Source organism: Oenanthe melanoleuca, chromosome 4, assembly GCF_029582105.1.
Source record: "Oenanthe melanoleuca isolate GR-GAL-2019-014 chromosome 4, OMel1.0, whole genome shotgun sequence".
NCBI lineage: Eukaryota > Metazoa > Chordata > Aves > Passeriformes > Muscicapidae > Oenanthe > Oenanthe melanoleuca.
Window position 1 is genome coordinate 34,772,293 of NC_079337.1, and position 11,843 is coordinate 34,784,135.

Consider the following 11,843-nt stretch of genomic DNA (forward strand, 5'->3'; position numbering starts at 1 on the left):
AGACCCAAATGAGAGCTAAAGGAACATCCCTGACGGTGATTTTCTGAGTCCTAGGGAGCTGAAATCCTGGTGCATACAGGTGCTGCTTTAACTGGGGTGACTAAAGGCTTTAATACAGCATCACCCCTCTCCTCTCTGCAGTACTGTGTCACTAGGGAATTTTTCCTTCCCTGACATAAGGATTGTGCCTTCCTGGGGTGTATTCTACATGGCCACTGATGAACTTTAATTAAGGCAGTTGGCCTCACTGAATTGTACACAGGCAGGACCTTGTTCAACCAGCATCTGGGCTATGTGAAAAGGGAATCTTGCATTAAGCTTTTGTGTATTATTTTAAACTTTTTTCACTAATAATTTAGCATTTTATTGCCTGATTGTTTTCCCAGCTCTTCACCTTTGGTTGGAGAGAAGACATCCGCCCTGGGGAGCCACTTCACACCAGGAAGTTCTGCTTTGACGCCATCTCGCACAGCAGCCCTGTCACACTGTATGACTGTCACGGGATGAAGGGAAACCAGCACTGGAGCTATAGGAAGGTCAGAGTCACTGTGGGGCATCTTAGAGGTTCAGACCATCTTAAGCCTGTATTCAGTTTAGCACAGGCTTGTGCTTTCCCATTTCTATTTTCAAATCCATCGCATCCTATTCCAATTTAATTCTATGGTAATCTCTCTAGAATATGTTCCTTTTGAGCATTCAAGATATTTAGGTCAAATTTAAATGAAAATGGATCTGATCCAGCTCAGAGGGTGTCTGTATTGGATCTGTTCCCTGAAAGGTGTTTTACCATTCTGGCACTTCAAGATGCTTGTGCCATTTCAACAGAGGAACTGTTGGAAATATTTTCATCCAATGTGACAGCAGCAAGACATGCTGCTCATGAGTTAAATGTATTTTACTGCATTTTAAAGATTATAAGTGGCAGAAAAATCTCCCTCAAAAAAACCAAAACAAACAAACAAACAAACAAAAAACCAACATTAAAAGCACTGCTGTAAGCCCAAAGGAGGCAGGAGTTTATAAACTAAAAATAAGCAGCTTAGGCACTACTTTGATCTGCTGAATTTCAGCCCATTTTTATAAATCACTGGAAACAGGAGGTCAAGCTAGAAACTGCCAGAGCTTCAGTTATGGTAAAAAGTCCTGGCAATGCTACTGATTTGTTATTGTTGTTGTTGTTTTTAGGGTTTTTTAATAGTTTATCAGCAAGTTGTCTTGATTAAAGATTTCACTAATAAACTCTGTATTCCATTCAGGATGAGGATTTCTCTGAAGCACTGAGGATTTCTCTCACACATGCTTCAGTTTTCTTTGACTATTATGCCTTCCCCTTCACCTTGTTTAAGCTGAGGCCGAAGTACCAGGAACTGGTTATTGCCAGATAAACCTCAATACTGTTTTCTAGTTTAAAAATATATATAATACAAAACTAATTCAGAGCCATTAAAAATAAGTTTCTCCTGATGCTTTTTTCTTAGTGCCTGCTTATTAGCTTGTGCTTTTTGCCTTATTTAGGTTGCAAATCGAGGTCCATTATAAGATTTTCCAGAAATGTAATCCCTTTGAAGCTGAAGTATTACTTGTGAGAAAGTTAGAATGTATGGGGCAGATATTTAGAGGATATAAATTGTGGTGGTTGTATTGCTGCCTATCTGATTTTATAATGCCATAATAATCCCTTCTTGCTTCAAAACCCTTCCAGTTTATCTTTTTGCCTACCCAAGCTGCAAATCAAAAAGCTTTCATACCTTTAGCACTCCATTGTTGCTTAATATAGTTGGTTAATAAGACAAAAAACAGGTCTGCAGCTACCCTCTGTAAGGCTCATCACCTTTGATGAGGACAGAATATAGCAGGTACCAAAAGAAATGACATTTGGAAAAAAATGCACAGTGTAAGTTTTATTAAATTCTCTGCACAGCTTCATTTTTAATTTCCAGAAGGCTGACGGGGCTTGTATAAAAATTTTCAATGCAAGACAAGCATTTCTGTCTCAGCAAGAAACACCACGAAGTTTTGTTATGATGGAAGTACTGACACATTCTTAACTGTAATCCTAACCTGAAAACAAGCTGGTCAATTTGCATAAACCTTCAAGTTAAGAAACTGCATTGGAGTAATAGAACTATATATATCTGGTTTTCTTTAAGCTTACTTTTAGTTTGCTACACAGTAAGTATTTTTTAATGTTTCCTATAGTCTGTTTCCTCAAATAAAGGGCAGATTTATATTAGAGATTTCTGGTAGTACAGCTACACCTCCAAAAACCTTATATAATATATAATCCTTTTCCAGCTTTGAAAGCATCTTGGCAATAGAACTTTTAGTGTTTTCCCCCCTACAAAGCAAAAACTGATCTGTGCTAGAGCCTTTTACCTAGGGAATGGTGTGCTACTGAATCTGCACCCTAAATAAATAGGAATAATAATGTGGTTAAGAAAGAAATGTTTCCTTTTAAAAAGCAGAGAGCAGATCAGCCACTCTCGTCTGTTCTCTGCACCACTTATAGAAACTGTAGCTTCCTAATGATCATATATCCATCCTGCCAAAAATTCTTTTCATGCTTTAGGAGAAAAGACCTTGCTTATCAATGTCTTGTAAGATGCCTAATATGAAGGATTTCTCATCATTCTGTCATATTTTTTCTATAAAACTAGAAGATAAGCAGCTTTTATTCATTTAAATATGAGTCTCTTCTCATGATCATTTGCATCCTTGAGCCACTGATAAAAAGTTATGGCTGTGAAGTGATTACAAAATGCTGCAAATGCAATTTGAAGCACTATTTCAGATTCCATATTCTTATAGCATAGAAATTGTAACAACCTGGTTTTGGATCCTGGTGAATAAAAACAGCTTAAATATTTTAGTGGCAAGTAGAATACATTAATATTTTACTTTGGGTAAGGAGTGCTCCTCTGGAAAAAATTTACAGCTTATCCCCATTACATGCACTTTGCTTCTCATTGCAGTGCAGTCTCAGAGCATGCAAACCACATTCTTTTCAGATGAATGAAGCCAAAACTACCTCTAATAAACATGTGTCAAAAAAACTGTTCTTATTCCCATACTGCTTAAACTACATCTGGGCCACTACTTGGAAGTCTCATAAGTCTGCAATATTAAGTAATCAATTTTCTTAGGAGCAATCTGAAATACTGGTCTGCAGCCAAGTATACCTTTGAGAAAACCCTGTGAGAGGCAATGGAGCAGAATAAATCCAAGCAGTACTGCAAACATTGCTGTGGGTTGTAAGTAGAAGAATGTGAGTAATGCCAGGACAAAAAATATTGGCACCATATTGGAGCAATGTAAGATATTAGATAGATAAAAGTAAATAACCTCTAATTATTAGATATTTGGGAGAATGGCTTTAGCTTCCCAAGCTCTGTTTGATATTCCTGAGCATGCCAGAGCCAATGATGAGCACTGCCTACAAATTTCTGTTCCTCATAGTGAAGGAATATGCCTCTGGTTTTCAATGTAGCATCATTCTGGGCTGACAGGTAGTGCACTGATTCTGATAAAGTATGATTCAATTTATGTGCCACAGGCCCACTACTCCTATTTGTAGAGCAGAAGTATCCAAGAGAGGGCTGATTTAGCAGGTCTCTAAAAAGAATCAATTTAATTATATGGTAATTCTACCCTGAGCCTAGTGATTATGATAGATGCTAGACTGACAGCATCAAAAACTGTGCCCAAAAGACAGGGGTTTGCTCATAGTCTCCTCACAGCTGCAGGGACACACTGTAAGAGTCAGTTGACTCATCATGCAGGAGGTGTGTGTATTATTCCCTCAGACAGATGAAGACATGTCATAGTGATAGTGGCTTTTATCATGTGGACATCAGTCCTGCTGAAACTGCACTGGTGCTACCGACTAGTTTCAGATAAACTACCACAGCTACCAGCTGATAATGACTTCCAGTTGCTCTTGACATTGGCCATAGTTACAGCAGTGACCTATAAGAAACAAAAGACTTTGTGTGTCATTACCAACCCCCCTGAGCTGTCGAGACCAATTATTGTATGGAGGAGTTTCTCCTTCTGCAAATAATCTTCAGGCTTGCCTTCATGCAGAAGGAAAAAAAAATTATTCTGCTGTTTTCAGATGTTAGAAATGTCTCCACAAGAGTGGTTTCTTAGTATTGGGGCAAAGGGGAATTTATGTATCTCTCTTGTAAAGTTCTTCTCTGGGATACACACAACTGTTATCCCTTGAAGTCCTGAACCTGTTTCCACTAAAATCCAGTGGAAGATAAGACCACAGGCTTTGACCTTAAGTCAGCATAAGCTTGAGATGATAAATTAATAGGCCTTTATATATAGCTAAGTCAGCCAGAAGATTTTCCAGAGTAGTAACTCCGTCCCTGTTGTTAAAAGACACTCTTCTTTCCTGGTAACCAAACTGTCTAAATAAAAGCACCAATAATGCTTTACTCAAATACTGCCTTCCTGTGATATTTCTATAAGAAAGACCGCTAGCTTTCTGGAAAGGCTGGAGTGTTTTTTGTACCCAACTTTTTGTGCTGAAGCTTTTTCCTTTCTTCTTGTACCAGCTATCTTATTAATGCTTCTAGTGTTTCAATTTTGGCTTCTTAATAGCTTGGTTGGTCCTCATGCCCAGCTATACTGCAGGGAAAACCATTTTGCCCCTTCCTTCAAGGTCCCACGTCAGGCAGGGTGGCCATGGCACAGTCCCTGTGTCCTGATTTCAGGCAGTGCAGCTCCATCAAGTTGTTATTACTACAGGAGGAGTTGCCAAGGTGCAGGTGTGTGCCTGCACCACCCCATAGGGTGCCTGGCAGCTCTTGCAGGCCCACCTCATCCTAGCAGGGACATTTGTATACAGTACAGTTATCCCCTTCTTGCAAGCTGGAGTATCCTGCTTGCATTCCTTGTAGGACATGAGAGAAAAGCTTGTACTCATTTGATTTGGTCCTGTCAGCTTTGATGGCATCCCTCTGAATTTCAGTCTGGGGCGGGGGATGTTCATCCACTGGTTTTGGGGAAAGGCCAAACAAACAAACAAAAGGTAAAACGGTGTGAAAGGCAGATGTAACACCATCCCCCTCAGCCAGAGCACAAGGTACTTTTGACTTGGTTCTTTATTGCATATATTAATTTTTAAAAGAGCCATTGTACTTTACCATTTTTTCACAAACCACAAATCAATGAATTTAATTTTTCCTAAATTAAAAAAAACCCACAATTTTTCAAAGTGGTTTTAAATAGCTGCTGTTTCTGTTTGTTTTCATACTTTTTTTTCTTTTTAATGTAGGGTATTTTTAAAGAGAAGTTTCTATTATTGCCGCTCAGCACTCAGAGTACTTGCTTGAGTTTTTAATCAATTGCAATTTGATTTTTTTGTAAGTAGATTTTTTTTTCCCTCTCACAAACTGGGCATGCAGGCACATCCTGGATAAAAATATAAAAATACTCTCAGGTCATCATCAGCATGGAGGGGAAAAGCCTGACTGTGGTTTACCAAGAGTAATCTGAAATTTATTTCAACAGATGCAGTATAGTCCCTGGAAACTTTCAAACCATCTAATGACTCCCACACCTGTCTTTCTCAAAACACTTGCCCACATGAACTAAATACATTGAAGCTACCCAACTCACCACCTGCTCAACTGACTTCTTTTACAAAGATTCACATCAGGTTACTTAATATTCACTCCAGTTTTGTGAAGTAAAATTAATAAAACTAATCATCATAAAGATGCTTTTTAAAGCAACTTAATCCATGCTTACCCTCCCAAAATCTCCATTTGGAGCTAAATCAGTGTTAGGATTTCCATCTTATTAGGAGAGAGAGCGTATTTCAGTGGCTGGTCTTTGCAAGGCCACAGGCGTTGAATGGGATGAGGAGATCAATCCTGTGTCCATCTGTCCACCACTTTAGTTAATAATTCATTTTTAACATCTTCACCAAGCTGAGGATTTTACAGCTCTCCCTGCCAAGAAACACAACAATGTCAAGAACAAGACTTCTCTATAAAAAAACCAAAAAAAATAATTTTTCAGGTTCAGACATTTGAATGGGCTCCAAGCAAATACATGGTATGCAAAGATACTAAGACGTTCTATTTTTCCATTATATTATGCAGTTGTTAGTCAAAGACCAGATGATGTCTCCCTCTTTCTTGAATCCCCACGTTCATAAAGGATAATAGCCCAAGGGAAAAATCTACAGCTTTCTAATAATAGTTGTTGTTATTACACAGGGTTAGCGCACAGAGACCACAAAATCATTTCAAACAGGACTGTTTTAATCCATGTTCTTTAAATTAGAACACTTCCAATGATTTGGCTTTTGCTACTTAATTCTATTTTTTTTTTTTCATTCCTGTAGGACAAAACTTTGTTCCATCCGGTAAGCAGCAGCTGCATAGATTGCAACCCAGCTGAGAAGAAGATTTTCATGAACAGATGTGATCCTTTATCTGAAACGCAACAGTGGATTTTTGAACACATTAATATGACTGTTTTAGAAAAATTTAACAGCAAGGCCAATTCCTAGAAGGAAAAAAAAAAAAAAAAAGAAAAAATGAACACACCTATTTACGTACAGACTGCAGACTACATTTTTGCCAGCATCTGGGTCAAAGGAGTCAGGAATTAAATTTCCTAGATCCAGGAAATCTGTTCTGAGGATTAAGAAAATGCCACAGCAAGAGCCAGCAGGCTGTCCTTGTGGATATACAGTATCTGGAGAACTTGGCCAAGAGCCTCACCGGATGCTGCTGAGAACTTCAGGCTGAAAATTCCCTTGCTGGTCAAGGGAAAAACTTTGTTTAAAAACTGTTTAAAAGTACTCCAAGTTAATAAAGTAAAACAAAACTCTAGAGTTTCTCAGGTCAAATCCTGCTGTAGTGAGTAGCTCAGAACAGACGCTGTGATTTGGGATGGGTTTATGGAGTGTGCATGATGCCTACAGGAACCTGAAGAAATCCCAGGTTTTAGAATTAAACATGCTGGTAGAAGAATAATGTTGTCCCAGCATTCCCTAGACAAGATATATGCTCTGTTGACATTCTCTTAATAAAAGGTTGGGTTAAGCAGGTTTAACCCTCAGAACTGCTGCAATTAATTTTAAATACCTCCCTTTTACATTCCATTCATTACCAAAATAGGAATGGTAGAAATTTTAGGGTCTAGAATTACACTGTAGTGAAGCATGAAATAAACTGTATGGTTTTGCCCTCACATTTTCCCCCTTCAGGAAAAATAAAGTAAAGCAATCAAATTTCTATATATGATATATTTAGCAGTTGTGATTCAAATCCCATTGCACACAAGGTGAGATTTTTTTTTTTTTTTTTTTTTGGTGACCAATATAACGGCAGCAGCTGCAGCATAACAGAAGGCTTGTGGACTATTTGTCTTTTTTAAAGGTAGAATATTTACCAACATAAAAATTAAATTGAAAATAGGCTGGGGAAAAAAATCAGGAGGAGAGTGGGAAATAATTGCATACTGCATGCTAAACTAGGTTAGTCAAATTAATACTGGTATGCTGCCATCACCTAAAAGCATGTTGACTCCCTGCAGTGCAGCTTAAAAGATCTTGCAGTGCTCTTGACACACAGGAGCAAAGAGAAAAATTGACAGGAAATCACTTGGGTGGTTTTGGAGTTTTTGAAATCTGCGATGGAAATCGTGAACATTCCACAGCGAGCAAGTGAATGGTATTGTAGATGTCATGAGAGAGGAAACAAGAAGTGCAAGCAAGTCACACATTACAGTGTTTTGGTACTTTTGGCACAGGCACCATTCAGGGTAACAGAGACTTCCATCACACTGATGATCACGATGGGTCCCTCAGATCTATCAAGCTGTTAGAGAGAGAGGCCTCTAAAACATTTTAGGTAGGGTGTCTATTGCTCTTCTCAGTTCATACTGATGTGTGGAATATGACTGATAGCTTTGAGATTGTTCAAGGAAAGAGTGTGTATAAATTTATATCAAGTAAATATGTGGCTTTTGCTTGAAAGATGAATTTACAGATGAAAGCACCATAAATGCAGATAGATCACATCCTCTGTGCTGTAACTCCTTTCAGGTTCCAAAAATAACATTTGTAATTAAGCTGCTAATTTTGATTGCTGGTGAGGTGACTGACTAACCAAAATACTAATGTGCAATCTACCCTGTTTTAAGGGAGTGTAGTGACTGTGTTTTGTTTATTTCTCCTTAAGCTCTGTTTATGCACAAAGAGCATTGATTGCATCCAGAGGATGGTTCTAGTACCAGTGTGCTATTTTATAGAAGCATCTTGTAGTTGCAGGTCATATGGAAGTTTTAGAAGGGGAACGAGGTCCTGCAGCATTCAGGATGCATGCACTTGGGAAATTGTGAAATTTCCAATACATTGAGCAATTGCTGCAACTTATTGGAGAGATCTTTCAAATAATTTAAAGGGATGTGTCTATAGAGTTGTCATTTTATGATTTTAAAATAAATGAGCTTGCTTAGGTATTGTTTAAATTTAATTTGAAGATATGGTGTGCTCAGGAACAGAGTAAGGTTTCAGTATGAGGATACTTCATTGATGACCAGGATACTTTGTTTAGCTGTCATAGCATCATTTATTTGCAGCCTGATCATAAGGAAAGGGGGTTTGGAAAAAGAAGAAAATGGCTGCCTCAAATATAAATGCAGCCCTCAAGCTGCTGATTGTAACTGGCCCCAAACTGTCACTCCTGGAAGCAACACTGTATGCCCAAAATAGAGAAGCAAAGGAGGATTGCTAAACCAGAACAGATTGGTAGGGTTTTGTCGTTCAGTGTCTGACTGCATCTCACTGGTCTGATTTTGAGATGTCTGGTGGGAACTAGGCTGCTCTTAGGGCAAAGAAATTCTATGCCTATTACAGCCCTTGTTGAGTCTTATTACACAGCACCTTACACTGTCAAAGGAAGCCTTCTACTTACTTGTAGCTGATCACAAATTGTAAACTCTTGCAGTCTTTGTCCAGAAAGCAATCCATATGACTAATAGTCAGATGATGAGAGAACAGTCCTTGCACAGGACTCCTTCAACAAAAGTTTTATTAATAATAAATGATCATTGCTACCTTTCAGTTCAAGTGTTTCTTGGGTGTTCTCCAAAGGTTTCCACTGATAAGAATATTTCATTACTAATTTGCCATTCAGAATTTCTTTTTATTCTTCCTGCAACCATATCTTTTCCAGCCAATAAACTTCTGAACAATTTGATAGGTTGGAGAGATGTATCTTCCTCTCATATTTCTCCAGGCGCGTTTAACACGTGTTTCTTCAAAAGACTATGAAATTTCTTCACAGAATTTTTTTTTAAATACCAGGTAGTTCTGAACACATTTTAAATGTAGTGCACAGATGGCATTAACTAATGTGGGCTCATCATTTCAGGGGAGCTATACTGATTTCCCCAACTAATTATTTGCTTCCATTTTTTTCGATTGATTATTTTATGGCTTTAATCAAGAGGTCTGAAAAGAAGATCTTTGTATCTTCTAGAGTTCATCAGCATCTACCCTAAATGTTTTCCATTTAAGGTTAACTGACCTTTATTTTTTGTGCCCAGTAAACTACTACAACTGGAGAAAAACTGAAATAAACTCCAAGTGCAACTAAAACTCTGAAATAACACATCTTTCCCTGCATATCTTCCAGAATCTAAACTAAATAGAGGCCTTGGGGGACAGGGCTCAAAGGAGAGAGGAGAAGCTGGGAAACAAAGTCTTTAATGTGTGGGAGAGTAGCCTTGTTGCAGAGACACGACAAGACTTCACTTTTCATTGGCCTTATGGCCTTCACAGTCTTATTTCAGAAAAATGAGATTGCTTTAGAACGGATGTTTCTGCAGCAGCATGGATATTTTAATGATATAATGCATTATTCCTGGGTGTGATCCATTTATGAATAAATGGTCTCTAAGTCTGAACTAAGTCTGTCTCATGATAAAGATAGACTAAGCTTGAAAGGAAGCTGACAAGTACTTAACAACCTTTGATTACTGGCAATTTACCAGGCATCAATGTCTCCAGTGACCTTAGTGAAATCTTATGCCACATAGAAGAAATGTGTATAAATAGCTTGACCAAATTGATTAGATAGGTGGTACTTCTGCAGGAATGGTTGCTACCTTTGTAAAAAAAAAAGGTCATAATCACAATTCATTTGCATTTTTACTGATAACTTCTGCAAGGGACTGATTGAGGGAGACCCTTTTAGCCTATCTGGATGGATTGGAGATGAAGCATTTTAGGGAGTCAGTACTGGCAAGCATTCAGTGTGGCTGACACCAGGGGTGCATCCATTTGCTATTTAAAGAGCATCTCTAATGCTGATAACCTAGTACCTTTCAAGAGAGAACACAGCATATATGTTAAAAAAGGAATATGATAATGGTTTTATTTTTCTTTTTTAATCCATCAAGGTTGTTAGGGAAATAATTTCAAAGCCCTTGAAAACAATACAAAGTGATCAAAAATAGTGTTTTTATAGTGATGTTAATTTATTCGTTTGTTTAACCCGCTCCCAAATATGTTCCATATTCTCCTAAAAAGAGCACAAGGGTCCAAAAGTGCTTTTACATAACATTTTCAGGATCTTGCCCTGTCTGAAAGTTTTGAAAAGCCTTCAAAAATTAGGAAATGTAAACCAGAAGGTAACATAAAAACCCAAAGAAAAATACCTATTATGTCTAGTGTACCAAGAGACTTTGCTAAAAGTTTGCTAAGATAGTGTCTTTCGACTGGAAAATTTTAGAGGAATAAGTAATAGAGTTATTAAGTCTTTAGTATGTGGTGCTTTTTATTTAAGATTTTTAATTTTAAAAAATGTAGTGAATTTTGTGATTAGTTGCTGACAAGTTTGGGTTTTTTTTTAACCACATATAATACATAAATCTGTTCTTAGATCTCCTGAAATATTTCTCTCCTCATATTTCCTTGTTATGATTCTGAATGCACTGGATTTAAGAAAATCCAAACATATGAAAAAAAAATCTCTAAAAGGTAAGAAACATACATAAAAACAAATAACGAGAAAGTTTAGCTAGAGAAATGCACCACATTTCCAAAGCTTCAGCAGCATTCAGAAAATACATTTGCTCTGTGAAGTGGTTTTCTGTTCTTTCAGTGTATTATTAATATCAGTGGTACTACTCCTGGGGCAGGACTTCTGAAAGTGGTGTTACTAGCATTTGGACAGCATGGTGCCAGAGGGGGGGAAAAATCTAGGGAGACCTTCTGGAAAAATTGCATTCAAACATTGCAATCTGGTATGCCTTAAGATTTTCCTTGTTTCTAAGGTTTCTGTTATCTTATTACGGTTTTGTGGTTTTTTACAGGACTTGGCAGTGCAGTAGGTGCTTCAGTGGGCCTTATGAAAACAATGCAGGCAAGGGAAACAAAGAGGACATGAGTTAAAACAATAATAATTTGTGGTTACCTAAAAGTGGGTTTACCACAGCACTGTCCAGTAGGCTAATTGTATACAAAGATAAGTTTATTTTGTGCAGCCACTTTGGTAGGTGCTTCGGGGAATAGATGAATGAGAAGGAGCCTTGCAAAGTGGGCCAGCAGAAAAGCTTGTACTCAGCAAAAGATGTAAAAACACTCAGAATGATTTGTTTTAGAGAAGCAGATGAATAGGACATTGAGATAGGTATCATGGACAGTGCACAGAATGTGGGGGGAGCTGCAGTGAGGTGAGTCTGATGAGTGGTACTATCTTAAAGATACTAAGACATAGGAAAGGAAAACTTGGTCCTCATTAACCTTACTCCTCATTAATCTTAGCAGGATTCCTAAGACTATCAAAGTATTAGTTGATTTAATTAAGTTA

The 11,843-nt window shown here is 37.8% G+C and overlaps 1 protein-coding gene and 1 long non-coding RNA gene across 2 annotated transcripts in view; one reads left to right on the forward strand and one right to left on the reverse strand.

Moving 5' to 3' along the window:
* The window catches only part of LOC130252661 (uncharacterized), a 40,150-nt gene extending 34,191 nt beyond the window's left edge, over positions 1-5,959 (reverse strand). Inside the window, exon 1 of the long non-coding RNA XR_008840409.1 lies at positions 5,761-5,959. This is a non-coding gene — a long non-coding RNA (uncharacterized LOC130252661). The remainder of the gene's footprint in view (positions 1-5,760) is intronic.
* GALNTL6 (polypeptide N-acetylgalactosaminyltransferase like 6) overlaps positions 1-11,102 on the forward strand; it is a 425,461-nt gene extending 414,359 nt beyond the window's left edge. The window contains exons 11-12 of the mRNA XM_056490455.1: positions 387-536; positions 6,362-11,102. Of these exons, the coding sequence (XP_056346430.1) occupies positions 387-536; positions 6,362-6,529 (318 nt within the window). The 3' untranslated portion in view covers positions 6,530-11,102. The remainder of the gene's footprint in view (positions 1-386; positions 537-6,361) is intronic.
* The last annotated feature ends 741 nt before the right edge of the window (positions 11,103-11,843 follow it).